Source organism: Hippichthys cyanospilos, chromosome 5 (genome assembly GCF_059441005.1).
Source record: "Hippichthys cyanospilos isolate Australia breed blue-spotted pipefish chromosome 5, RoL_Hcya_1.0, whole genome shotgun sequence".
Lineage (NCBI taxonomy): Eukaryota > Metazoa > Chordata > Actinopteri > Syngnathiformes > Syngnathidae > Hippichthys > Hippichthys cyanospilos.
In genome coordinates this window covers 19,973,875-20,001,216 of record NC_142373.1, presented here as the reverse complement: position 1 = coordinate 20,001,216, position 27,342 = coordinate 19,973,875, and the positions used below count along the sequence as shown (strand labels likewise).

At 38.7% G+C, this 27,342-nt stretch overlaps 1 protein-coding gene and 1 long non-coding RNA gene across 6 annotated transcripts in view; one reads left to right on the top strand and one right to left on the bottom strand.

The window, feature by feature from the left end:
• Window positions 1-27,342, top strand: part of epha3 (eph receptor A3) — a 98,681-nt gene that overhangs the window by 14,807 nt on the left and 56,532 nt on the right. For all 5 annotated transcript variants that reach the window (XM_088414377.1, XM_088414378.1, XM_088414375.1 and 2 more), the window contains exon 3: window positions 4,163-4,823. In XM_088414377.1, the coding sequence (XP_088270503.1) occupies window positions 4,163-4,823 (661 nt within the window). The remainder of the gene's footprint in view (window positions 1-4,162; window positions 4,824-27,342) is intronic.
• Window positions 10,991-14,239, bottom strand: LOC148423924 (uncharacterized). The gene is made up of 3 exons (XR_015865551.1): window positions 13,836-14,239; window positions 11,366-11,541; window positions 10,991-11,155 (listed from the first exon to the last, which is right to left on the bottom strand). It is a non-coding gene; the product is annotated as an uncharacterized LOC148423924 (long non-coding RNA).

The window sequence follows — 27,342 nt, the reverse complement described above, 5'->3', positions numbered from 1 at the left end:
TTACTGTAGTTACTCATTGTAATGCCTTTTTACCGGATGTGGGAAAGGAAAACCACAGTCGCTGATGCACTTTTCAGTCATCTAATAAATGCCAAGAGAACTGTAAAACACATAAAGACAATGAGCACTTTCATGCCCAGACACTCAATACATGCAGGCTGAGTTCATAGGCCACCTAACCAGGCCCCGCCTCTTAAAGGCACATGCAGACGACTGAAGTATTATAGAGTAAATTTTTCTCAACATTTTTCTCCTCAGTAAACTGGTGTTGGCATCAGTATAAAGGAAAACTGAGTCAACATGGCTGCTAAATGAAAAGACATCCTTGTAATTATTTCTGAAGAGGCACAAGACCACCAAAAATTGCCTTTTCCCAAAAAGTCTCATACGGTAATCATTACAACTTGTACACAATCTTGCCTGAATTTACGCCGGCATAGTTTTATTTACACCAGCTCATCTGTGTTGTGAACATAAAACACATTCACATCTTTACTTGTTTAAAATTTTCAATTTTCAAGAATGGCAGCCAAGCCAAGAAGAAGAAGCATGCAACGTGTGCTCTTTTTGGCTAACAGAGGCTGAAGAAATGCCCTTTGACTGATATGCAGCAGTTGTCGTGTCTGTGACCCCCGTGACCTCTACAGAGGCTGAGTGTAAAATGGCTCCACACTTGTTGTGGACAGTCTTGTCCTACTGTGAAAGGAAAACCATTCGGCGGTCAAACCATTAACTACTCAGGTATCACCATTAGTCTATTGTGTGTTTTCTACGAACATTCCTTTTATGTATATAATCTATTTTAAAATATAAACCGTACATCCGGGATGAAACCAGTCCTTGAGTCATTTCAGTAGTTCGCTTCCAAAAAAATTGGTCAAGACATTTTCTTCTGCCCGGGTACGAGTTTATTTACTAGACCATCAAGGGCACAGTCAAGCGAACCACACCAACAAATGTTTATGCTATGCAAGTTCACATATATCAAGTTCAATTGCTAATTATGCTAACAAAGGCTACTTCAAAAATGCTTCAAGCTAAAAATGTATTACACAGTGCCTGTTGCCAACATTTGTGTTTAGCAGTGCTAGCGGCAGTGAGCACTAGATGCTAGCAGTGTTAGCGGTTAGCAGCGCTCAAGTGCTTCATATAGAGTGGTGAGACATAAATTAGAAGTAAATGACAAAATTGGAAGTTTTTGCTCCTAATGATCTTTTTTTTTTTAACAAACTAGAAAAAAAATACTACTAGCTTTGATGTCATTTTGTTCTAAAATCTCACTAATGTTTCACGAGTCCAAAATGGGAGTTTACATTTATTAGTAACAGTTGATTACCTGAGAATTGTTTTAATTTAACACGAAATGGAAATTTATTTTTCTTATTCTTATTATTTTTCTTCAATCAAGCAAAAAAAAACAGTATATCTATCTATCTATCTATCTATCTATCTATCTATCTATCTATCTATCTATCTATAAATGTGTATATATATATATATATATATATATATATATATATATATATATATATATATATATATATATATATATATATATATATATATATATATATATATATATATATATATATATATTAAATGATTATTGTTAAACTCTCCCAGGATGCTTACCTTCAGTCTTGTCTGGGTCTCGAAGCATTGTTACCCTATACTGGCCCGTTAACTCTCATTGACCTTCCTTTGAAGCGGCCGAACTGCTGAACTGCTGAGACGTGCCTGTTGCCATAGTTGTAATTTCTTTAACGGCTCATGTTACTCCACTCTCGTTTTACTGTGCCTTTAAGTTGCTTCACCTACAGCAAAGATCAGAGAAACCTGGGACAAGATCACACCAAACAGTGGCCCAGCTGTAGACCACGGGGGGCAAGGGGGCAGAGTTCACAAGGACCTGGTGTAGGGTCCCTGTGCTGTTATATGTCAATTAGGAACCAACGGGAGGGGGGTTTCACCCACTTGGTGATAAACAAAAGACTTGTTCGCTTGTTGCTTTTAATTACGGAGACATGTTTGGGAAGCGAGCGTCTCCGGATCCACAGTTGGAGCTTCCTCAGCTGTTGGATGAGCTTCTTGTTTCTCATGGACCTTCTAAACCTGCAATTTTACAAATTCAAGAGTTGAACGAGCTAAATTATCTTTTTGTGTTTATTTCTTTTCTTGGCCTTAAATAATAATCAGATTATTACTATGACGTCTCAACATCTAGCCTGACAGATAAAAAAAAAGCTGTTATTATTTTAATTGTACAATGATAATAAAAGCACAAGTAATCCAGACCTAACTTCTTAACAACAGTTAATTTACACGAAAACTTTATACACATTTTATGCACGTTTTATACACAAATTCCTAGCTCATCGGTAAGCTCTGCAAAACCTTGAAAATCATTCTGATCATCAGGTGTGTTGAACCGGGATACCGGCCCACGAGGACTGAAGTTAAGACACCTGTGAATCATATTGTAGATATTCATGTTCGCAGGGGAACTGCCGACCCAACTGGGTGATTTTTCTGACAACAGCTCAGCCCATTTTCTTCCTAATGCCAGCTGACATGAAAATCAGGAGCAAATATAATACATTAAAATTTATCAGAAATAAAAAAAAAAAAGCCATCAGCGAAACTCTTTTGGAAACCTAATTTAGTCAGAGCACTCAAGTGTGTCTACTTTAGACTGTTTTTGTTTGACCTAAAGAGAGCTAAGACTAGACTGATAAATGAGGTGATGCTGTGAAACAACAACATTGGAAGATAAACACCAAAGGAATTTCAAGGACCATTTTCTTTTCTGTAGCTTTGAGTGCTCTCTCTTTCTTCCGTCACTCAGCTCACTGTTGCTAGCTCTACTTGAGCTAGCGTTCCCTTGCTAGCTCAATAGGCTTTCACTTGAGATCTTTTAGTAAAAGATGAAAAGCAAGTGGCTATCCTTAAGCCTGAGAGGTCCTTAAAAGATATACTTTGCGCACACTCAATCACAGGAAAATTAGTCGCGTAATAAAGTTCATGCGCTCGCACCTGCTACGTATCAACAGCGGACGTAAAGATATCACGTGAACTATATATGAATGCGCATATATTATGTCTTCGGGAGGGTTTCGGTTTCAAGTAGCACTTGAGTAACACAAAAGTTTTGATCATTCTGTTTCCACTTATCAAGACAATGTGTTTCTGTCTTTGTCACTCACAAGTGCTGCACATCCATTTTTTTAAAATCTCGCCAGAAGAGAACAAAGCATCTCTTTGGAGCCGATCATTCTAATGTCTGTCAATGTAACCACAATGAACCCAGTGTTTCAGGTGTTTGCCCGTTCATCGTCGCTCCGATTCACGCTTGATTTTCCTGAACTGCGAAGCCAAAGCGCATGATCAATGAGTCTTCCCACTGTGTTGAATTCAAAAGGAATGACCCGAGCTTTCTTGTCTCCTTTCCTCTCTCATCGCTTTCTTCCAGTGGAGGGAAAATGTAAGATAGCCATGATCGTTCCTGGTATACACTGAAATCTCTCTACTTTCTCTCTCTATACTTTCTAGCTTCTTTATTTTCGTAGTAGTTACCGCACGTTTCTATCAGTAGCTCTACCATGACGTAGATAGCCAAGACTGCAGTCCTCACTTGTAGATCAACTGTTAGTAAAAGGGTGGAAAAAACACTACGAGATTTTTTTTTTAATCCCACAAAACTTACAGATTTCTATCACACGTGTCTTTATTCATTTTGATAACATTTGATCTAATTTGTTTGGTATTCAATGTTCAATAAGGAATCTGGTAGTGGGATTTTCCACCCTTATGTGTTTAGATTTCAGCATGGATTTGTCTGAATCGAAATGATGGAAATTCTTCCAGAATGGCAATAACTATTTTTTTCTTATCCTTCCCTATTTTTCCTTATTTCTTCTTCTCTGATGCTTTTCTTCTTTCTTCTTCTGTTCACTCAAAACGCTTTTCTGGCAACTTCTTCTTTTTTAACTCCTTCTCTGTCCTCATCTTCTTCTTCTCTGCGTTCCACCTGTAATTACTCTACTTTCTCTGCCTTTCTGCAAACTTTCTCTTGCATTTACCTCTGCGTCTCTCCTATCTTTTGCTTCTATACGTCTTTCCCTACTTCCGTCTTTTGTCCCTTTCCTTCCATTTTTTTTTCCAGTGGGAGGAGATCAGTGGAGTTGATGAGCATTATACGCCCATCAGGACTTTCCAGGTGTGCAACGTAATGGAGTACAGCCAGAACAACTGGCTTCGCACCAACTGGATTCCTCGCCAGTCAGCCCAGAAGATCTACGTGGAGCTGAAGTTCACGCTGAGGGACTGCAACTCCATCCCATTGGTCCTGGGCACATGCAAGGAGACCTTCAACCTCCTCTACCTGGAGACCGACGACGATCAAGGCAGTCACTTCCGAGAGCACCTTTTCTCCAAGATCGACACCATAGCCGCAGATGAAAGTTTCACTCAAATGGACCTCGGCGACCGTATTCTCAAACTCAACACCGAAGTGCGCGAAGTGGGACCCATGAGCAAGAAGGGCTTCTACCTGGCGTTCCAGGACGTGGGTGCCTGCGTGGCTTTAGTCTCTGTCAGGGTTTATTTTAAAAAGTGCCCCAATATAGTGAAGAATCTGGCTTCCTTTCCTGACACGGTGCCAGTGGACTCCCAGTCGCTGGTTGAGGTGAAAGGTTTATGTGTCAATAACTCCAAAGAGGAGGAGCCTCCGCGAATGTACTGCAGCACAGAGGGCGAATGGCTGGTTCCGATTGGAAAATGTCTGTGCGACCCCGGCTACGAAGAGCGGAGCAACACCTGTCAAAGTAAGACACGTCTTTAATTCTTGTATGCATGCTTCGTTCGCCGTTTTATTGCCTTTGTCTCCTTCCCATGTAACATTTATTTCTTTTTCGCATTCTTCAACCCGCCTCCCCGAATCACACGTTGCTTAATGCCTTTGAAATGTTTCATGTCTTATAACGCACATCCAGCAAATCCGCAGATGTGTTTGATGTGAACACTTTCACACCCCATATCTGTCAACCAGGAACTTTTATCGCATAAAACGTCCGACCTCTCTTTAAACGTCGATGCATGTGTGGAGCGTCTTCAAAAGTACCCAAGAAAACCATAGTGGGGGAGGATGAATCAGCACTCACACATTTATATTTCCATTCATGCATGATGTGTTATCCAGGTCTTGGCTGTCGTGGTCCGCACACGGTAGTTTGATAGTAAGCCGCTCTGTGTCACATCATTAACTTTGGGGAGATCTAAACCAGAAGACCAAGAATGAAAGTGATAACACAGAAGAAAAAAGACGGTCTATCGGAATAACTGTGGTGGTGGTTGTGGGTGTTGGAGGAGACATGAGTGAGCATTAAATCAAGTCTGGTAATACTCAATTTCACCTTGAATGTGTATTGATACCCCGAAGGTGGTTTCCAGCTATGCTGCTGCCTAATTTTGGTTTAAGGTCTGCTTACGTCATTATAATGCACATATGTAGAAGACTGATGAGAATTGGTGTCACTTGGTTGCAGGAGCCAAAGAGTGGTTTGCCGTTTTGTTTTTTTTCTCACTTTGAGTTTTTACTAACATATTTATTACCCATTACAAAATATTCACTTTTATATTTGCATGTCTTGTCTCAAGTTAAAATACAGAATTCAGGAACACCATTTTTTTTGGTTGAAAAACAAAACACTACAAATTCTTTACTTTCCTCAAAACTTGACAGTGCACTTTATTGTGCCTTGTGTATGATTTTGAATTGAAGTCGAAAACAGTTTGTTTGATTTGTAGTAGTGATTTGTTTCCTGTAATGTGCAGTAATACGCCATACCTGGTGTGCCTCCTAGTCCGAAAAATACTGTTTTAATCAAACAAAATGTGAACTACAGAAACAGTTTTGCTAACACACATTGTTTGAACAAAATCATTTTGCCCCCATTCCTCCATCTTGCCTTTTTTCTCACTATTGCCCATCACATGACCACCTCTAAAATTGTTTTGGAAACTCACATACACATATCAGTGGTTTCTAGCAACTTCCTGTTTAATTCATGCGCCTCTGGTTTATGCATGTGTTTACATTTTTTTCAAATTAAAGCCAAAAGTGCTTGCAGACACAGCATATGCTATAAAACCCCAAGCTGTCTTCGATGTGGCTGGCAGCAGTGCTTTATGTCAAGCTATATGTTCTGCTCCGGAATATTAATGTGTTTGAAGCAGACATTTCTGCACTAGCTCGTCCACAATGACCGTAATGCTATTCTTGTGTAGGACAGAATATCTGCAGCTCTTTTATCATGTCTGGTTGCAAATACTGCCGTGTTGTTTCACTTTCTGCTCTCCGGAGCCCGGCTCGTTGTTAATTAAAGATCAAAGAGAGAGTCACGGGTTAAACCCCTGCTGGCGGGGCCAAGGGAACGTCTTTTCTGGGACGCTGGACGTCTGGCAGACTGACTGTCCTCATGCTTTGTTATCGCCACGACGCGGGTATCCTGTACTAACAAAACGTTGAAAGATAGCGGAAACAAATGTATACTTGCTGTGCTTTGATAAACAAGGTCGATCGTGAGCTGTTGCTGTTTTGATAACGCTTAGGAACCAAACATTGGCCAGGCAAAGGATATCTCTCCCCCCTGACCTGGGTTATGACCTGCCACCACAGAAATATCATTAGAATTGTTTTAAAAGCATATCTGCTGTCAAAACATAGTACATATGAGTAATATAAAATGTTCACAGTGTGAGATAGATACTGTAAATGTGGATTAAATGCATTATGCAGGCAAACGGCAGCACCAACACCGAGCCCTTGCGCTATTCAAGCTTCTTTCACTTCCTAACTCCCTGTGAATTGTGTGAATGTTTGGATGTACTGGACAATCTCTTATTGAATTCAGAGTGCTCTAATGGACTCTAATAAGGTCTTATGTTACTCTGGAGTGGGACAGCTGCATCAACAGGCCCCTGCATCCCCCACGTGCAGCCACCATGGGCCCCAGAGTACAGAGTAGTGCCCAGGCCCTCTGTGTTAACAGACGGATGACTCGATGGAGTTAGGTCACCTTACAGACCGATAGCAGGGAGGTTCAACACGAATTTATCATGTAGTAGGCAGCTAAAGCTGATAAATATAGGTAAGCCATATATGGTATAACCCAAAAGCAGTATCCGTGGTAGTATCACAGGAACACCCAGAAATAAGCAGCAAACGGATTGGCAAACTATCTCCAGGGGGGAGGCTCTGATTTTGAAGATGTTCATGCGCTACAATCATTGACTACATATTCGTTTTTGTAAATTTGATTGTAAAAATTTTGTTTTCCAACTCTAAATGGAAAATTTACATTTTATTTCAAATTGAAAGAAATGTCTAATTTTTTAATGACATCCTACAGGGGAATATCCTAAATCAAAGTTGGAGATTAACATTTGACACATCTTCAGACATTTTTCTTGTGAAAAAATGTTACCTTTCAAAGACTATAATTTTTCAGCTTAAAATCCTAGTTAAAAATCCTTTAATTTTCTCAAAAAATAACCGTGTGTCTTATAATGGATGTTGAATAAAGTTTCACTCATTGTTTTCACTGATTTGTTTTCTCTGATGTATCGTCGAAGTCGGTCAACTTTATAACTCGGTACACACAATAACCCAGTGCTCTTTATAACCCAGTGCCTCCTATATATGCAAATTTCCCCAAAATAGACCTCTTCATTAAAATTTAGCCTTATAATCCGCTGCATCTTGCATTCCCAAAGATACAGTACTTTTGTATTTACCGGTACACAAACAAGCAAAAGTTAATCGAAGACCACAACTGAGTAATTAGGTCATTACTGAATAGATGAGAATTTTGTCCTGGAATGTGGCGAGAGAGTTGTTGGTATTGAATGTTTTTGTGTGGCAGAATCAAACAGCGCTTTGTTGAATATTTCATGTTTTGTTTTTCAACACGGCTGTAGCATTAATGCAGGATTTTCCATTAACAGACACCTCTGGCGTGATGAGAGCAGGGCCAGGAGAGAACATTAGAGCAGTTTTCTGTTTATACAGACACAAAGTGTGTTTAAAGGGCCTCTGTAGAGTACACTTGTGTTATAAGCTTGTATATGTGTGTGCAGAGTTCTGTCCATAATGTGAAGGCTTTATGGAAACAAGACTGTTTTTTCAGTGATGCCGTCAAAAGTCGGCTTGCACATGTTGGTCTATCATCAGAAATGGAACAGCATGAGTGATCTGCAATGATCAGAATGTGTGTGCAAACGTTTTTGTATTTTTTGGACAATAAGGCGAACATGCAATTATTTAATTATCTGTAAGATCACCATGTGCCTTATTTAAGAACGCCGCATTCAAGATTAATTTGTTTCTATCAATGTGCAATAATGTTAATTTAGAGGGTGGCTAAATGTTTTCGCCCTGAGATCGACTTTTCTGCCAGCCATATTCCTGCGATGTTTGGAAGGAGGGGTTTAATGACTGAAGATGACCTACCATAATTCCCAGAATATAGGATGCACCCGTAATTTTAGGTTCAAATTCTGGTATTTCCTCGTTTTTAGTAATATTCCTATCTGTAACAAAAGATGGACTTGAACGTTGGTTCTTTCTGCTCGCTTCTTTTATTGAAAATAATGCCGTAATAACCTCAGCAAACAGAAGCAGCTATTAGCTGCAATAGGTGCTGGCTGCTAACAGCCAACTGCTCTCCACCTGCTGGCTCGTTCTGTTACGTTGATTATTGTATTTAGAAAGTAACAGCGAGGGAATGAGATCAATCTACTTCATTTTAGTAAAACAGCCAAACGTTGTTTGAAGGCCAGTCAAAGCTTCAAAATAAACTGTACCTTAGCAAGTTTTATATGACATGAATGGCTTTAAAACAATTTTATTTTGAAGTTCGTCACAGGTGCGTGGTTGCGACAACACTGAACTTGATCTTTTGCTCCCAAAGAGTGTACAGCTCCCGACATAAACAGTGGTGCTTTGTTGTTGTTGTTGTGTTTTTGGCACCCTCTGTAAACTGTATATCGAAATATCCCAAAATAAATCTAGTCATTAAGACTTCACCTTATAATTCGAGGTGCCGTATTTTTGTTTAAGAATGCACGCTGTGAGTGTATTTGGAAATTTCATCTGTATCACCGCGAACTATGTCTTGCGGTCTTTCTGTGTGAGCGGCCGTGCCGGTGGTCGCCAGATTACTGTATGTTTGGAGAATAGCCTTTCTGCAGAGAATGTGGGGCCAGATCTAATCTAGCTAAGTCAGTCTTTCATCTGTCATTAGAACAAACTGCAGCAGGTGAAGCGACTCCTGTCTACCATCAGTGCGAAATTCCATCGACCTTAATTTGATCCTAAAACAGCAAACGGATGTCTGTAAGGAGAGTATGGATGTGTGTGTATAAATGTGGTCCAACGCAAGCAGCTGTCAGGTCGCATGTTGATGAGAGGCCAGCGTTTACGTTCTCACTTGATGTATCACGAAGACACACAATACCTTAACCAGCCAACTCTGGCGTTAATGTTTTAAACAATAACACATTCATACATTAATTTAATAAAAAAGAGGGCGCGGGATGTTAGACAGAACTCAATGTTTTTGTCACATTTGATTCAGTATTTATGATTTTTACACACATTATTTGTGTAAAATGCCACTTTTTTTTTTTTTTACATTTTGGTATTGATCTGTGGGGATTTGGCTCCACTGTATTATTTCAATAATACAGTTCCTCTTTATGAATTCTCTTGTGAACATTTAGAAAAGCTGATGGAAAAAAATGAAAATATACAGTATATTGAAATAGCCAAATACAGTATGATGCACTTTTTCTCTCTAGGGAGAACAATAAGTACAAATAAGTACATGAGTAAATGAGTTCAAATAAATACTACAAATAAAAATTGTAATTGTAAAAAATACATTTATAACTGATATGCAGAGGTCAAAATTATGAGGAGCACCGTCAGCGTTTGAGAAAATCGAAGGCTTTTAGGTGCGCCTTATAGTGCGGCATATACACTCAATAATAATACGTTGAAAAATTGTTATGCAACAAATAAAAAATAAAAATTGAATGAAAGAATCTGTTCTCTTTTGTGCTTCTTATTTTTCCCGTGCGTCTTCCTCATGCTTCCGTTTGCACCTGCCTTTCACAGCTGCTATTCAAAGACGCAAAATCAGCCATCACAAATGGTCACAGCTTTGATAAATCACTTTGTTGCTGCTAAATTATCCCATTTGCATAAAGTCCTCCCAGAATGTGAAAAATGAAACGTGCGGCATTGTCGCACATTCTGCAAATGCAATCCTGGGTGCGTATGCGTCGGTTGGCCGATTAGCTTTCACGTCTGTCCGCGTAAGAGTAAAAATGTTTGCGGCCATCTTTGCACAGGGAAACCTTTGTAGATGAGGCCTGATAATATTGTTCTGATATTCTGGTTTGATTTTTCACATTAGTGAAATTGCATCCGATTTGAATGTGCAAGAAAAACAATACAAATAATACCAGCACAAAATATTGTACTACAAGTAATTGAAACAATAATAATAAACATCTTAATAGCCAGATATTTTCAGCTGTATTATTTCAAATCAAATTTTATTGTCACTCCTTTCCTCCTCAAGAAAGTCTGCCATTGTTTGTGTTGCCCGTTATATAAGCGCCCGCCTCTCGAGTACATCTCATCCCTGCTCACACATGCGCTTGCATCTGAATGGTGTGTTGTCGCCTTTTATTTATACCTACCCAGAGTAAACCCAGCGATTGTTCTCCGTTCCAGCGGCACTCAGCTACACATGATACTTTTACTGGAGATGATGTCTTTTACTCTTTGCTGCCCAGATTCAGGCGGCGTTTGTCTTTGCGGTTGAGTGTGGAGTCATTCAATACTACTCGGAGAAAAAAAATCCAGGGGAATTCATGCATATTTTCAACACAGTCATTCATATCGAATCAAATTGCACTTTTTGGTGTATGTATGTATTTTATTTGGGGGTGGTGGTGGTGAATGAAGTGTTATACTGTATATGGGTCTTTTCTAGGCTAGTCTTCCATTGCATGCATCTTCTCCTCCCCTGTCACTTTGGTTTAGCGTGAAGGCTTTCTCTGCTGCAGCCTTTTGGCTGGGTGCTCCCTGGAATGTAGCCATTTTGGAAAGAAAAAAAGAAAACAAAAAAAAGAAGAAGAGACAAGAAGAAAGGCCATGGTTTGGATTGAGTTCTCCAGCAAGAGGTCTTGTATCATGGTCTTATTACCATATTGCTCAACTGTGAAAAAAAAAACAAAAAAACACATTGGGCAAGTGAGAAGTTGCTATGTAAAAGATATGCTATTTATTGCTTACGTTTTGTAAATTCATACTTGGCCGTAGTCCTCACTCCAAAAGACGAGACTCGTTCTAGATCATTTGACTTTTTGGGGGTTTCTCCGTAGCCTTGATGTACACACAAAACTAATTAAAAATCTTGGTGAGGTACTTGCATGTCACTCCACTACACAGCAGCCTGCAGGAAAATCTGACTGAGGAGGGTGGGGGCAAAAAAAAAAAAAAAAGAAGGGAGTGTGGAAAAAGTGAAAAGAGAGTGGCAAGAGGATGAGTGTGTAGTCAATTAGAGACACCATTAATTCAAAGACTGGAATCGACTAAGCAAGGCAACTCAGCAATAATTTTGACCGCTGGAGCATGTACTGATCCCTCTGCGTATGCTTGTGTGTGGTGCGTGTGTGTGTGTGTTTGGGGAATGAGAGCCAAGAGAGGGTTAGAAAGTTAAAATGAAACACACATCATCCACATGTCGGTCCTGTGCAAAGTTACACATTGCGTGGTTATCGTTGCAATTACACAATGCAGCCGTACGATATTTTCCCAAATCTCAGTTCAGCATTTGCACCGTTTGAGAATATGTGTCTGTGAGAATTGTTATATGCTATCTTTTTGTGTTGAGGTAGGTGATTTGAGGATTTATAATTACTACGACATCAATGCAAATTCCGCTTGGTTCAAGACCCTGCTTTGTGGCCCTGTGTCCAGATGGGTTTCGACAGCCTGTTTATTTTGTTACAATGTCCCTCATTTTTTATTTTTATTTATTTATTTTTTAAGTCCGGTCTGCAAGCCAGTTGCGCAGACCTCCTTCTGTGTCTAAGAGGCCAAACTCTAGCAAGCTCAGCGTTTTTAGAAGCCCACTTCCCATGTGTGACTGTTAGGTATGTTGTCCAAGCTAATATTCAGTTTTGTACAAGTTTTGATTTTTCTTGTTGAGCCAGTAATAAAATAGAGATTTTATTTTCAAATCACCTGATACGTAGTACCACACAACTCCACACAATATGTTGCAATATATATATATATATATATATATATATATATATATATATATATATATATATATATATATATATATATATATATATATATATATATATATATATATAGATATATATAGATATATATATATATATATATATATTTATTTGAATGCAGATTTTACAATTGGGCCCTGAAAGACTCAACAGAGGTTCAGAAAAACTGATGACCTGAACTTGTGTGTTTACTGTGTTTGCAGGGGGTAGATGAACAGGCCGTAGCAAAGGATGCAAGGGAGGTTTGTTCATTTGTGGCATGGGTGCCTGTTGTGCGCCTCTTTATTGGCCTTCCACTGCAAGCTGGGGATAGTGGGTAAGCCTGTCACCCTGGGGCCCTTGTAATGTTGGAACTTCAAAGCTGCTGGTAACCACAGGCTCAGGAATTCAACTTTACACACTTAGACCAACACACCCAAATGGACACACACACACACACACACATGTATTCATTGGATGGATGGATGGATGGATGGATGGATGGATGGATGGATGGATGGATGGATGGATAGATAGATAGATAGATAGATAGATAGATAGATAGATAGATAGATAGATAGATAGATAGATAGATAGATAGATAGATAGATAGATAGATAGATAGATAGATAGATAGATAATTTTTGACAGCAGCACTTCCCAGTGGTCAGTCTTTGTGTTTGAGCGCGTGCGCATGAGGAGTCGATGTGTGTGGTTTTGTGTCTTTCCCCTGAAAGGATACAAATACACAGGGACATTTTGTATATGAATGTTTGCTTGCAAACCACATACGCAATTGATGGGTGCAGAACTATTCCTGACATGGATTTTAGAGTGTGTGTGTGTGTGTGTGTGTGTGTGTGTGCTACGTGTGTGTAAATGCATCCTTTGCGTGTGGACACTGGTGTGTGTGGGCGGCCTTAAAGTGACAGCAGGAAGGGAAATGCTGTGTTTATTGACACTGTGGATGTTTGGAAACTGTTTGGAAACACAAAATGTAAGCGAGAAGTCAATCTATCATTGCTTGATGAGAAGCAAAATGGAGTGAATAGGAACGAGAAAAAGAAAAGAACATTTCTAAAAAAAGATGTTGATAGTTACAGTATGATGCAGTTTGCAACCACTATAATAAATGGAATTTTTAGTTAACTCATTCAATGCCAGGGACATATTTTCACGTTTTTTTTGAGAGTCCAGTCATTCAATCCCAGATACTTAAGTATCGATTTGTTACTTAAGTGTCTGAAAATTAATGTCCTTAATGTACCTAAGTATGGATTTAATACTTAAGTATCTGGGATTTAACGTCCAGATTTGTAAAACTGGCGTTGAATGAGTTAATACCTGATCTGACTGTGTAGCCTAAACAAGATCTTCCTCAGAGCACATTTTTAAATCCGTTCTTGCGCCGGATGTCATTAAATTGCAGGTGTATCCTAAGCAGTGGCGAGTGTGTCCAAAAGGCTTATTACCGAAAATGAGTGAAGCTTGCGTGTCCCTCAAAGTCATGCGGGTGCCGCATCTGTCAAGTGGCTCACTTCTCTAAACAGCTCCTGTAGGCATATATGGCAACATTTTCAGAAGTTGTCAGGAGCATCATGTCAGCATACAGCTGCAATTCTGTGGAGGAAGCTTCCAGCCGCATAAACGTCTGTCTTGCAGCAGCCGTCTAATCTCAGTGCGCTGCTTTGTCACAGACGCAAGCGTGACAAGAATTTCCACAAACTCTTCAATGACAGCCAAGCAACATCTGTTTTCACTGGAAATAATTGCTATTGCTCAGCTATGGCTTTTTTCTCTCTCTCTTTTTCCCATATTAGAGAGAAGGAATAACAACGGCTGTACTCATCTCTCCAGACTCAAATTTTCTGCTCGACGAATTACACAAACACTTCAAATATAGTACTTTCTTTATGATGTCATAGTTTGTAACACACCCTCCTGCTATCTCGCTGTCACAGCATGCCGCTTGTCTGGCTTTCATTCTAGACGACTGTATGGGCCGGTTGGCTGGTTTTTGGAAATGTATTGAGGAATATTAATATTTTTGATTTGGGCAGCAGTTTTTCACATCATATTTTGGTACTGCAATTACCTATCAAATGACAATGTATCTACCTTTTTAAATGTCAGTTTCATCTTATTTCATACTGCTGTATAAAGGCTATATAGTGTGTAGTCTATTTTGGAAAAAGGCATGCTCCTTGCAAATCAAAACATAAATGAATAAATGTCAAAAACAGCAATAAAAAACCTGTTTCCCTTTGTTACGCTCTCTTGCACAAATGACTAATGGTATATTGAAGCAGAAATAATTTTTAAGTAATTCAATCAAATCAAATTTCAAAATAAAAATTGTTGTCAAAAATGAAAAAATATCCCCATCCCAATGCATGAAATAACCATGGTATGATTGATAAACAAAAATATCAAATCAAAATCAATATCAATATCAATATCAATATCAAAATTGAACAAAAATATCATGGTATTGAAATTACAGCTCCAAAATATATGATTTTAAATTTGTTTTTTTTTTGTTGCCAAATGTCCCGTTTCCTACATTACAAAAACTTTTATTTTTACACTAATTTATTACACTAATATATTTACACTAAATACATAATACCAACATTTACCTTGCTAAATTAAATAAATGTGTAAATAAAATTAAAACAAACCTTTAGTCTCATTCAGACATTTCTGTCTTATTGAAAACATGCAATTTTTACTGAACTATGGGCATTTACTATTGAATAACAATATTTAAAAAAAATGATCAAATCAGTCTATCAAGTATAGAATAATATGGACTCTAATTTTATTAATAACTCAAAACTGATCTCTGGGTAATATACTTTTTGGTGTTTTGTAACTTGCTGTAATAGCCAAGCCAATGCTGTATGCTAAATGTGACAACTTGTTCTGTTAATCAACAAATTGGCCTTCAGTTTCACTTTAATGAATAAGTCAACTTCGGTTTTTATTATTGTCCCTCATTTGAATTCATTTCTGTACATAGTACACCCTCAGGGAAATTTATTGCTAAAGATGGCATTCCGTTTTGATTGGCTTGGCTGCCAGAAGGGATTGAAGATATGTGCCTAATTTTATGGTCTGCGACAAAGACTCAGTCCGAAAATAAAATCTTCTCAGTACACATAACGGGCCTTAATTCAACATCAATATGACTTTTGGATCGTTTTGTTTTACGTGCTTTGCTGCTCTTTGTGTCGCGCTGTCTTCATTTAAGGTCTAAAACGATTGTTTTCATCTTTTAAGACGCTGATCTTTATTTATTTTTTTGCTCAATGATCAATCTGTGAGATTGATGTAACATCCAAAAGATTAAGGACTGACCTAAAAAATGAGCTTGCGCAATATCAGAAATCTTACTGGCGGATCAGATTCAAGTCTCAGCTTGGGATATTGTCTCTCTGAAGCTTTGGCCCTCTTATTGCTAAAACGGACAGGATAATTTGTTCTATTTCATGTTTTCATTTTTTTACTACTTTTTTCTTTAGTTCAGAAAAGACAATGGGAAATACACTGCTAGACGCAAAATGTTCCAGCATTTATGAGTGTGAGAGAGCCAAGGAAAAGGAGAGAGAAAATAAATGCACAATTTAAGCGGAAGAGACACATCTGTCAATATACTGCATACAAGTCATTAGTAAAGTAGTGGTGGTGAGGACAAGAAGACGACGTGCTTACCGCTGCACAAAGGCATTCTCAACACCCACACACACTCACACACATCCTGTGGTTGCATGGGATTTGGGGCTCTAACGAGTTAGGCTGTTGTGCGGATTGTCCTGTCGATTTGTGATATTTGTTGGTTATCGATTGAAAACAGCTCTACATTCAACTTTATAAACTTTTGCGATTGTATGTGAAGCTTTAATCTGGTGTGGAACGGCCTTCGAGTTTGTTCTTGAGGTTGGAATGCAATGCCGTGCTTTTGGAGCCACCCTTAAATAATTCGACAGTTGGCCTTATGTATAGATGTTGGCTCTTTAGTTTGCCAACTTTTGATTCTGTTATTTTTACCTTAATCATCTTATTATTGATACATTGATCCAGAATTTGCATCAAAGCGCATGCATACATTCTCTGCAGTCTTGTATTGTTTCCACCCCACACCCTCTCCCCTGATACCTGCAGCAGTATATTACTCAATATACGTTGTAAAAATGCCTCTAAATGTAGCGTAATTTCATGGTTTTTATAACACAAACACACCATGAGTTTTACTTGAGGAAGTAAAAAAGGGGGGTTCGACTCATTACCTCGTGCACCTTATAACACCTTTTATATATATATATATATATATATATATATATATATATATATATATATATATATATATATATATATATATATATATATATATATATATATATATATATATATATATATAAAATCTGGTACTCATTGAGTGTTTCGCCACCTGTTCAGCAAAGTCAAATTTGACTGAAAACTGACTCTAGAGATGAGTCACCATCATCAGTTATACTCTTTCTGTGTGAGACACATTTTCTCAGTGAAAGAAGAACATTTGGGCTCAGTTTAGCTGTTTCGTTTGGCACCACTGACTGGCAACTGACCCAAAAGAATCCCGGGGCTAACAATATCTGAAAAGAACAAACCGTTATTCAGAAAGCTGATACCAAGTCTGTAAACTGGTGGACAAGATAAATGGATAGTCACAGATTATGTTAATCGACAACGAATGTCGTACCAAAAAATCAGTTTTTCTGTCTTTCCATAAATCCTCTTTACTCTTGTTTTATGATTGAAAAGTTTGACTGACTTAGCTGTTTATTTAGTTGACATTCCCTTTAGCGCTGCTCAATCTAGCGGGTGTATAAAGCAACCCTAGCCACTACTGTAGCTTCTATTCTATGCGCCTTATAATGCGGTGCACCTTATATATGAAACCAGTTCTAAAGTAGGCCATTTGTTGAAGGGGCGCCTTATAAGCCGGTGCGCTTTGTTGTACGGGAAATACAATTCTGCATACACACAGAGAGCTTCTACTCTAGCCGAAAAGTGTCAAGGTGATCCATATGCTCATTTTGCATCCATGAGCCTGCTCCAGCAGTCAAGAGAGATAAAGGGAAACCTCACTGCACACTCATTTATTGAACAGTCCTCACAACTCTGTCCACTTGCAAGAGGCAGAACGCTGACATTTACCCTGGGCCGTAGCGCTTGACTTGGAAATGGCGTCAGATGGAATGACGTGCCCTGGAGTGTGTGAGTGTTCGCGTGCACAAGTGTGGTAGCGGGTCATTTGCGTGAGAGCTACATGGTGCTCTGTATGCATATAAGCGCATGTGAGTTGTGTGTGCGCTGATTAAAAGCGGTCAGGCCTCAGCGATCAGGCCTTTAAGTGCCCTGCGCTCTGAATGCCAAACACAACTGAGCATGCTCAGTGCAGCCATGCATGGCGACTGGAGCGCAGACGACCTTAAAGGCCTGCAGCTGTGTGGATGTTTGGGTGTGTGTCTTTCCTCATCTCTGGCTCGACCTTTACCCTCTACTTTTACCCTGCGCCACAGTTTTGAGCCATGTTCAGGTTGAAGTTGCTCTTTAGAGATTGCAAGAGGCAACATTTTTTGAGGCTTTCATGCATTTTCGCAAATTCAAGCGAAAATCAGTGAAAATGAAAAGAGATGTTTATATATTCTAATGTGACTCAATTTAGGTACAAGTTATGAGTGTTAGGTTTATGTTTGAACTGATTTAAAATCAGGTTATATTATTGTTTAGTATTAACATTGACTGTCCAGCTGTGTGCTCCCGAAAACAAATTTTGGCCACTTCAGTCTTTTCTACAGTAAAACGTTATAGCTAATAAATGAAATGTTGCTGTTTACATGGCCGACTCGATGCAAAATCCCTCCTCCACATCTCTGGAATCAAAATGAAACTAAAAGACGTGGATAAGGTTTATTTTCAAGGAAGGTTTATTTGCAAGGAATGCTTGGAAAAGAATCAATGCAGGAAAATAACACTTTAGGGTGAGAAATTAATTGAAACAAATTGAAACATTTTTAAAAGCTCCAAAAAGTTGACTTTTTAATGGCGAAATTGGGAGAAGAAGAAAAATCTAGAAATAGGCTTAACCCATATCTCTGTTTCTTTGTAGTTCATTGTTGAGTCTGCAAAGGAACTCTTCACAAATAGGTCATAATTATAACACTGTTCCATGTACAGTTTAGTCAAAAATGTTGATTCGAGCTACAAACATCATCCCGCATTCTTCTGAATTCCTCTTCCTTTGGGGATATTACTTTGGTAGGACAAAAGATGTAACCTTTAAAGGTTCTGGGACACAGTGCAGATGAGCACTGACCTTTTGTACAAATTACACACACTCATGCGCATATTTTCTCTCCCTCGCACACACACGCACACAACGCAGCATGGGAGCAGTCTGGAGAAGAGAGGGAAGAAATTTAAAAAGAGAGGCAGACAGCAGTGTCCAACAAAATTACTTTAGTCATCATCCACAGATTTCCCTCCTGCAATTCATTTCCGTTGGTCTGCGCCTGTTCCCAAACATGGCAGCAGGTATTTGTCATGGTGAAGGTAGCGTGACCCACGCCTGTGATACACGCGACCGCTTTTTCATTCCTTCCACTCGGCTCGTCTTTTTCCGTTAAACATCTGATTTCTGCCCAGGAAGGTGACAACAGAGTGCAAATTCCAACATAATGCAGGAGCAAAATCTTTGATTAATACCGCAACTCCCCAAATGTAAGACACACTTCTTTTCACACAAAATTCAAGGCCAAAAATATGCGTAAATGGTCACTTAAAAAAGATTTCTTTTTTTTTAATCGAACATCATTCAAGGAAGATTGATCTGTCAGCCAGGTAAGCTGATATGCATTTTCATATCACCACATTCTTAATTACAATAATTACCATAATGGCACGAGCTAGAAGGCGGACGTCAATTGGCTGTTAGCAGACAAGGTCTGTCGCTGATAACAGCAGCTCGTGTTAGCCGAGGTTACTACGGCATTATTTTCAATAAAAGAAGCGACCAGACTGAACCAATGTCTGAGTTCATCCTTGTTCACACGCTGGAATAATACTAAAACGGAAAGGATCATTTAAATTTATGATGCCTCCAGCTGATTCAATGAAAAGTACGCCGCTTAGAGAACACTGAAAGGCATTCCATCTGACTCGTTTATTAATCAGTCTTTTGGCATAGACACACAATCATAAAATTGGTAGGACACGGTTGCTGTTCAAATTTAAGAATTTATGGTAAAACGAAGGAGAGCTGTGTTGCCAGCAAAAGGAATAACAACTGCTTTGAGCGCATTCAACTTTACACTGTTAAGGCCTTCACTGACCGCTCACAATGTGCGAAAATTGAAATATGCTAAACTTAACCCACAACACAATATATTACTTATGGATATGAAGAAAATGTGAAGAATTTACAAAAGATGAGATTTATTCTCTTTTACTACAGTTTTTACATTGTTGCCAAAGTGCGTCCTATTTAGGGTAACAAAATACCAGAATTGACTAATTTTGTTTTTCACCTTTTTATATTCATGGAACGGCATTTTATTGCTCGTGCTGGATTAAACCATTTGCCAGTCAATTTCCATTTTGGATTAAATAATAATAGGCATTTACTAAAACGATGATGACCATCATGAGTTCCAGGTCTTTGCTGTAACTGATATGTGTTATTGATGAGATCCCAACTCTAATGAGCTTTGGACAATTAATCCATTGATTTACATGTAAATGGATCCTGAAAGGTTACTATGACTTCCATCTGCATGTACTTACCATGCTAATGCCGTGCGTAGTGACACTACATTCACAGGCACACACACGTGATTTAGAGGTTGATCGACGAGGTGCACATGAGACGAGGGGAGTCATGGCTGCCCGGTGCATTGTAAATTGAGCTGCATCTAATTATCAGCAAAATAAGGTGTTAATTACTATGCCAAGCTACTAAGTGGGGGTCTACGCGTCTTTTCATTACCAGGTGAACATCTTGTTGTTCGTCATATCGTTTGTGACTACATCCACCCAAATCGTTCTTTCGAAAGGAGCCGGTTGCAATCAGCTAATTCCTTCTGGGCACTGGAACATGGACTCTGTAAACTTTGTTTTCACACTAGGAAAATGCAACATTCTAGGATTCCGCCATTGGCCTGTTAAATTACTGGGGTTCAATGTTAATTACTAACATGCGTTTGCTTTTTCTTGGTAAAATTGTACCCAGGTGGCGAAAGAATAGGCTTCATCACACTTTTTTGTGAGCTAAATCCTTTGTGTAAAGCACTTGCGAGCAGGGGTGTCAAACGTATGGCCCCCCAGATGGATCCAGCCAACACGAAAGTTTGCAAGATGAATTTGTCGATCACTTGAAAAATGAAGAGGACCGGACACATTAGTCCTCCGTCCATAAGCAATAGACAAAAAATCTTAATTTTACAAGCAATGCATAGATGAGCACTGCGACTTACAAACGCGAGTGAGCAGTTGCCACTACTGTGCCAAATAGCTTGTTGATTGCTAGGGACAGAAAGTGGAACACTGCACGAGTATTCGGGTTAGCATTAGCATCTTGCTTTGTCATGCTACTGCTGAGTCTGAGTACAGGTAAAATCCTAGGAAATACGCGAGCGTTCACATTAGCATTAGCATCTAGCTTTGTCATGCTACTGCTGAGCGCAGGTACTACACAAGCAGAACTACATAAGCGTTCAGGTTAGCATTAGCATCTAGCTTTGTCATGCTACTGCTGAGTGTTGGTAAAATCCTGAGAACTACAAAAGCGTCCAGGTTAGTATTAGCATATAGCTTAATCATGCTACTTCTGAGTGCCATTAAAATCCTGAGAACTAGTCGAGCATTCACGTTAGCATTAGTATCTTAATTTGTCATGCTACTGCTGAGGTTGCCCTGAAGTGATTCACAAGGGGTCCATGTCCTCAGAGGTGGGCAACTTACATTTTTTTGTTGGTCCCACATTCCCCCTTTCCGTGATTGTGAATTCAGCATATGTATTCGACATAAAATCATGACTTGTTTTTCATGCGTTTTTCAACTTGTGTAATGTCATCGTGTGCATGCCACCCAATGTCCAAAATAGGACACTATTGTCCTTAGTTTAATTCTTAGTACTTAATTCCTTGAAAAAAAGTTGTATAACTAGATATTTTGATAGGGACTTTTTCCTGCCACTGGATAGTTGTATTTTTGTCATTATAATTGTTTGTTTATAGTTAAATTTGATAAAAAAAATTCAAAACAAAATATGTATTTATTCAACAAATTAATTTCATGCAATTCAAAGGAAAATTGTATATATACAAGACCAAGAAGTCGGTTTAGACTTTTTTTGTAATTCATCGTTAGTTTTTTTTCAACAATATAACATCAATTGAACATCTGGTGGGAAATTTGGACCAGGCTGGCATGCATTGCAAAAATTCTCTTATAATTGGCATGGATTGTTTTTAAGTTACATCCCATGATTTTACCAGTCCAGGCCACTTGAAAATGGATTTTCCTCCTTGTGGCCCCTTAGTCAAAATGAATTTGACACTCCTGCTTAAGATGATGTGCATTTGTTGTGCAGTTTGTTACATTCCCATACAGTCATGAATGTGACTTATTGGTGTTTGCGCAAATGTTTTATCACCTCAAATATTTCAAAGTGGCTTTCTGTCACTGTTTTGTTTTTTGCTTATAAACGAGAGCGCTAAAACATTCAACTTGTTTTATCGCCAAAATTTTCATAAAGCAAAACGTGTCACTTTATAATACCGCCATGAATCACAACCCGCGTGTCTTGATTTCTCTCCGTGTCTGTGGCTTCGCTCATTTAGCTTACCGTTTATGGGCCTAAGAAAACAGTGAGGGGGGGAAAAAGACGATGAAGAAGGCACAGCAGATGCTTGAAGTGCATGGGAATGAAGAAGTCTGTGAAGTTCCATGCAGCACACCGCATCACTTTGAATTAATTGCACTGGATTCTTAACATCTGGTTAACATTGGAATATGTTTTCATAAATGCACTATGTTTCTGGATATAGCATCACTCGTGTTTTCGGTAATTAAGATCATAGGGGAAATTAAGCATAGTCATGCTCACTGGTAATTAGGAATGGAGGAAACTAAATCTGTCTCGGCGGATTTAAATTCAAGGTGTATTGTCATTTTTTTTGAACGAATATAAATGGGAAGCTAAAGTCTACAAAGTCTGTAGGTAAATATATAAATAAATAAATATCCCAACCATCTTGAGGCATAGTAAATATAATGTAAAGTATCATAATTAAAAAGACCAATAAGATTTGTACCCTTACTAAAAGCTATTGTTCTAATACCATATGTGATGTTAACAAGAAATGATGAGTTATGATTCACAATTCCTGCAAGTTGCCAATATAGAAAAGATCGATAAAAAAGATCGAGTTAAGTTTTAGGGAAAAATCCAGGTTTTGGCTTGAAATGTTTGTTATTGTGGTTTCCAAAATATACTGTCAACTTGGAAATTTGAAAACCTGTGGTTCCACACAGGAAATATCGCTAAATGTCTCCCATTGCAGTTCTTCAAACCAGTTTTGACCAATTTAATGTCTTTTGTGGGAAACTCCACCACTTTTGTTGACCCACTCTTGCTCTATATAAATACTTAGTATTGCATATGAAAGTGTATAATAATCCAAATACGATAAGGTACCCCTAGAGTGTACGTGACAGCATTTCAGAGGGTAGATTTTTATTTTAAGAGCAAATGAACTGGAACATGGCAGGTAGTGTTAAAAGATTTGCCTTCAGCAGTTGCAGAGTAAAATATTCCCATTTTTTTTTTTAACAAAGCTTAATACAATATATTAGACATAGATGGAACAGCACACTGTTTTAAGTCTTTTTCTTAAATGCTTTGTGCAGTTTAGGATGTACTTGGCTGGGTAAAAATATACATATTTCACATGTTGCTCATCATTGAAAAGGTTGAGAACCAATCTCCTAAACCCATATCCCACTGAGGGCCGAACACTTACGAGTGTCCACAAAAGTAGAGGCTCTTTTGATCTCCTCAGGGTTTGTCCAAGGTCATCAAAGGTCACCAAAATGTCACCAGAGGTCGCCAGACGTTTGCCTGTACTGCTCTTGATGCATGGAAATTTTGAACGGGTTCCCTGCAACCGGAGCAATGTCTGGCGACCCCTGGAGACATTTTGGCGGGCGTTTGGCGACCTTTGGTGACCTTCAACAATCCCTGAGCAGATCAAAAGAGCTGCTACCTTCATGGACAGTCGACAGTGTTGGCCCCTCACTGGGTCAAAGGCTGTAAGATAATCACTGTTACAAAAGGCACATTAGAGATGATGTAGATAATCATGTGATAGCTATATTTAAAAATCATACAAACAATAAATAATGTATACATGCAATGAATATCTGCACTATACAGTGATGTATGTTCTTCAAATAATGTTCTTGTCAGTGAGAAAATGCAATCTGATGCAAATCATAAGCGCTGACAGAAATTTACTTTGTGGTTGCTTTTGCTCTCAGGGTGTGACGTGTGATTGCAGCTATACTAAAAAGAAAAAAAAAAAATCAGAGCGTGTGACAGCCAAAAGTGTTTTTCTTTGATCTGATTCTGCAGTGGCGAAGTATATTTTTTTATTACATCAGCGTCTGCTTTAAAGGTATTCATTTATTTCCATTAAATGGCCTGGATGAGCATGTAACTCATATTATTGGATAATCTTCATGAGGCTATTATGTGACTTTTGCCTCCTTTTGTGGTTTAAAAAAAAAGAGTCTGTGTGACGTTTACAGTGGTATTTGAGTGTATTAGAGGTCTGCTTACTGCCTGCGTTTGAGCGAGAGATGATTCTTTTTGCAGGTGAAAATGGCATTGAATATTATCATTGGCTAATTTTAGAGTTGGGCATTTGCAACCCCTGGGGGACATTTTGTCCCAACTTGGGCTTTGATATCAAAAGAAAATCAAACCAAAAAAGAAATAAACAAAAAAGACCACACACAAGGACGTTTAATCATTACATTGGTCGTCAAAACATGTCAACTTTCAATATGCCGTCCTGCCATCACTTCTAAATTCTTGCAAACAGAGGGTCGACAGGTACATCCAGCAAACCTCATATTTAGCCCATGTCGGGCTCATTTACTGCCATTAAAAATTGAAAATATTGACAAAAATATTGACAAATTGAAAACCCAATATTTTATTGTGCATTTCCCTCAATTTTTGATTTCATCCTTTCATCTGCACCTCGCGAGTGAGGTGCAATAGAAGCTTTTGTGTTGAGACCCCAAACCACCTGCGTGCGCTGGTAGACAACATATGACAATCACAACTCTTCCAATGACCTCACTAAGTGGCTTAGCTCCCAAAATGCAAAGTTCCTGCTATGCATTGTGGGACTTGTATTTGACGAGAGGCTTCGATGCAAGGACTAAATGTTGCAGGGAAGCTTTCATTTTGCTGCAGAGAAGTGTATTTTTTTCATGCAACCCATAAAATTATATCTACATATTCACATCTGGAAAAATCTGCAGCACTGAATAGCTGTTTTCTTTTTTCTCACGAGATGAAAATTCTTTGAAATGAAACAGCCTTGGAAGACAGATATGTAAATATACATATGTATGGGTAGGGCTTGTGCCACAGAATTTTGAGGGGTTGAAAATAAAAACAATGTCAGCCCATATAATAAGACCATTTGAGTGAAAAAATTAATCAGATTATTGATTGTATATCGGCAGCTAGAACCGCTAGAATACAAGATGGTATGATGTCACTGCTTTTACCGGATGGGGGTTGCAACGGTACTATGGAGATTGCAGGGCTCACTGAAAATGTGGCTAAAGATCATAAAGTGGAGCATCTCTTGTGTTTGCCAACATGATGTATTTGTCTGCAATCAGAACTCTTTGCCAGATTTGTTTTTAATGACAGACTGTTCTGGCTGGAGGTTATCACCCTTTCCACAAAGCGAAATAGCATGTGTGCGCCCAGCAGGGGGACATTCCTGCTAACCCCATGATTTCCTCTGGTCATTCATGCGGTCTTCATCCCCACTGTAACGGTATTGTCTTGGGGCTCAGTGGCCCTGACGGGCCCCCCCACATGTCAGTCTTTGGCCACCCTGACAGCGCTGCCCTTCGGCTTCGTGTCAACCATCTTTCACAGTGGAACGCGTGATGGGACACTGAGTTATGGCCAACGTGAGCCCTTTGTTAGGGCTAACCTAGCAAAGAAAAATACATCGTGCTTTTGTTTCAATTGTTTTTGTGTACATTTGGCTTGTAAATACCAGCTTGTTCTTAAGTGTTTTTCCACATAGCAGCCTGAAAGAATGTTTTAGCATTTGCAGCACCTGGTACCAAATAATAAAGGACAATTCACAGGTTTCAATCAAATATTGCCCCCCCCCCAAAAAAAAAAAAAAAAAAAACTGTAAATACGGTAGTAGTTTTTTTTTTTTTTAATGTTTTTTCCAAATGGCAGCCTTAGATCATATTTTAGCTTTCGCAGCACCTGGTACCAAACAGGCCTAGTTTACAGGTTTCCATTTAATGTCGTCATTAAAGTAAAAGTCACACAGCAACCCCAACAAATAAATACATAAATAAAATCTTTTGTCTATAGCATTTTTTTTCTTTTTTTTTTTTTTTTACAGTATTTTTTCACATAGCAGACTGAGAGAATGATTTAGCATTTGCAGCACCTGGTACCAAAAATGCCAATTCACAAGTTCTATGAAATCTCAGCATCAAAGTAACAGTTCAGTAAAAAAGTAACAGCAACCCCGAAAAACATTGTCAACAGTAGTTTTTTTTTTTTTTTTTTTTAATTTGAGTATTTTCCAACATTGCAGCCTGGGAGAACGTGTTAGCATTTTCAGCTTCTGGTCCCAAAAGCTCCAATTCACAGCTTTCCATGAAATGTCAGAATTGAAGTAACAGTCCCTCAGCAAACCCCAAAAAACATTGTCAATTGCAGTTTATTTATTGTTTTATTTGTTCACATAGCAGCCTGAGAAAATATTACAGCGTTCTCAACACCTGGTACCAAAAAGGGCTAGTTCACAGGTTTCCATGGAATGTCAGCATTGAAGTAATAGTCGCAAAGCAATCCCCCTCAAAAAGTTTGTTCTGCTTATTAAACTAAATTAGAGTCCCACCCTATTGATAAAGAAGCATGAGAATACAACTGTGTGAACCAAGCAAGGGAGCACAATAGCTTCGTCTAAGTCAATCGGCAACACCGACAAAATGGATGTATGCAATGAAAGAGGGCATCTGCCTCTACTTATACCCACAAAAGGGCATTCAGCTTTTCTTTCTTGGACCTTCACTCTTTCCTTTCCGCACTCTTACTGCATTCTGCGAGATTAAAAGGCGGCTGTACGTCATCATTTAAGGAAGAAGCTGATTAAAGGTGATTAAGGCCTGCCCATCTATCACTCTTGCTTTCAGCCTGTCACAGGCCCTGAATGAAGGAGCACACTATTGTATTTATGTTTATGTGTGTGTTCAATAGTGAGAGAATGACTGTTTATCGTGAAATGGAGCTAGAAATCGCACCATTACCTTAATTGACCGTCATTTTTTAAACAGACAGTCCCATGAACTAAAGTTGCATAATAATTACATAATACACTAGGTTATTGCAATTAGTCAAATGGGGTCTGTTGTTGTGAGACATTCTAAAGTTTTACAAATCAATTGATTGATGTTCGCATTCTGTTTGTGAAAATGACTTTTTTTCTTGCCACACTTTCATTTGAAGTTCTTTGGCAAGGGACCTTCTGTGGTGACTCATGAGAACCAATAGATTTATTTTACTTTTTAGCCCCCCCAAAAAAAGGTACCACAAGTCCCCAAATATAACCCTTGATTTGGGTGTCAAATTCTAAAATTGCTATGTTACAGTGT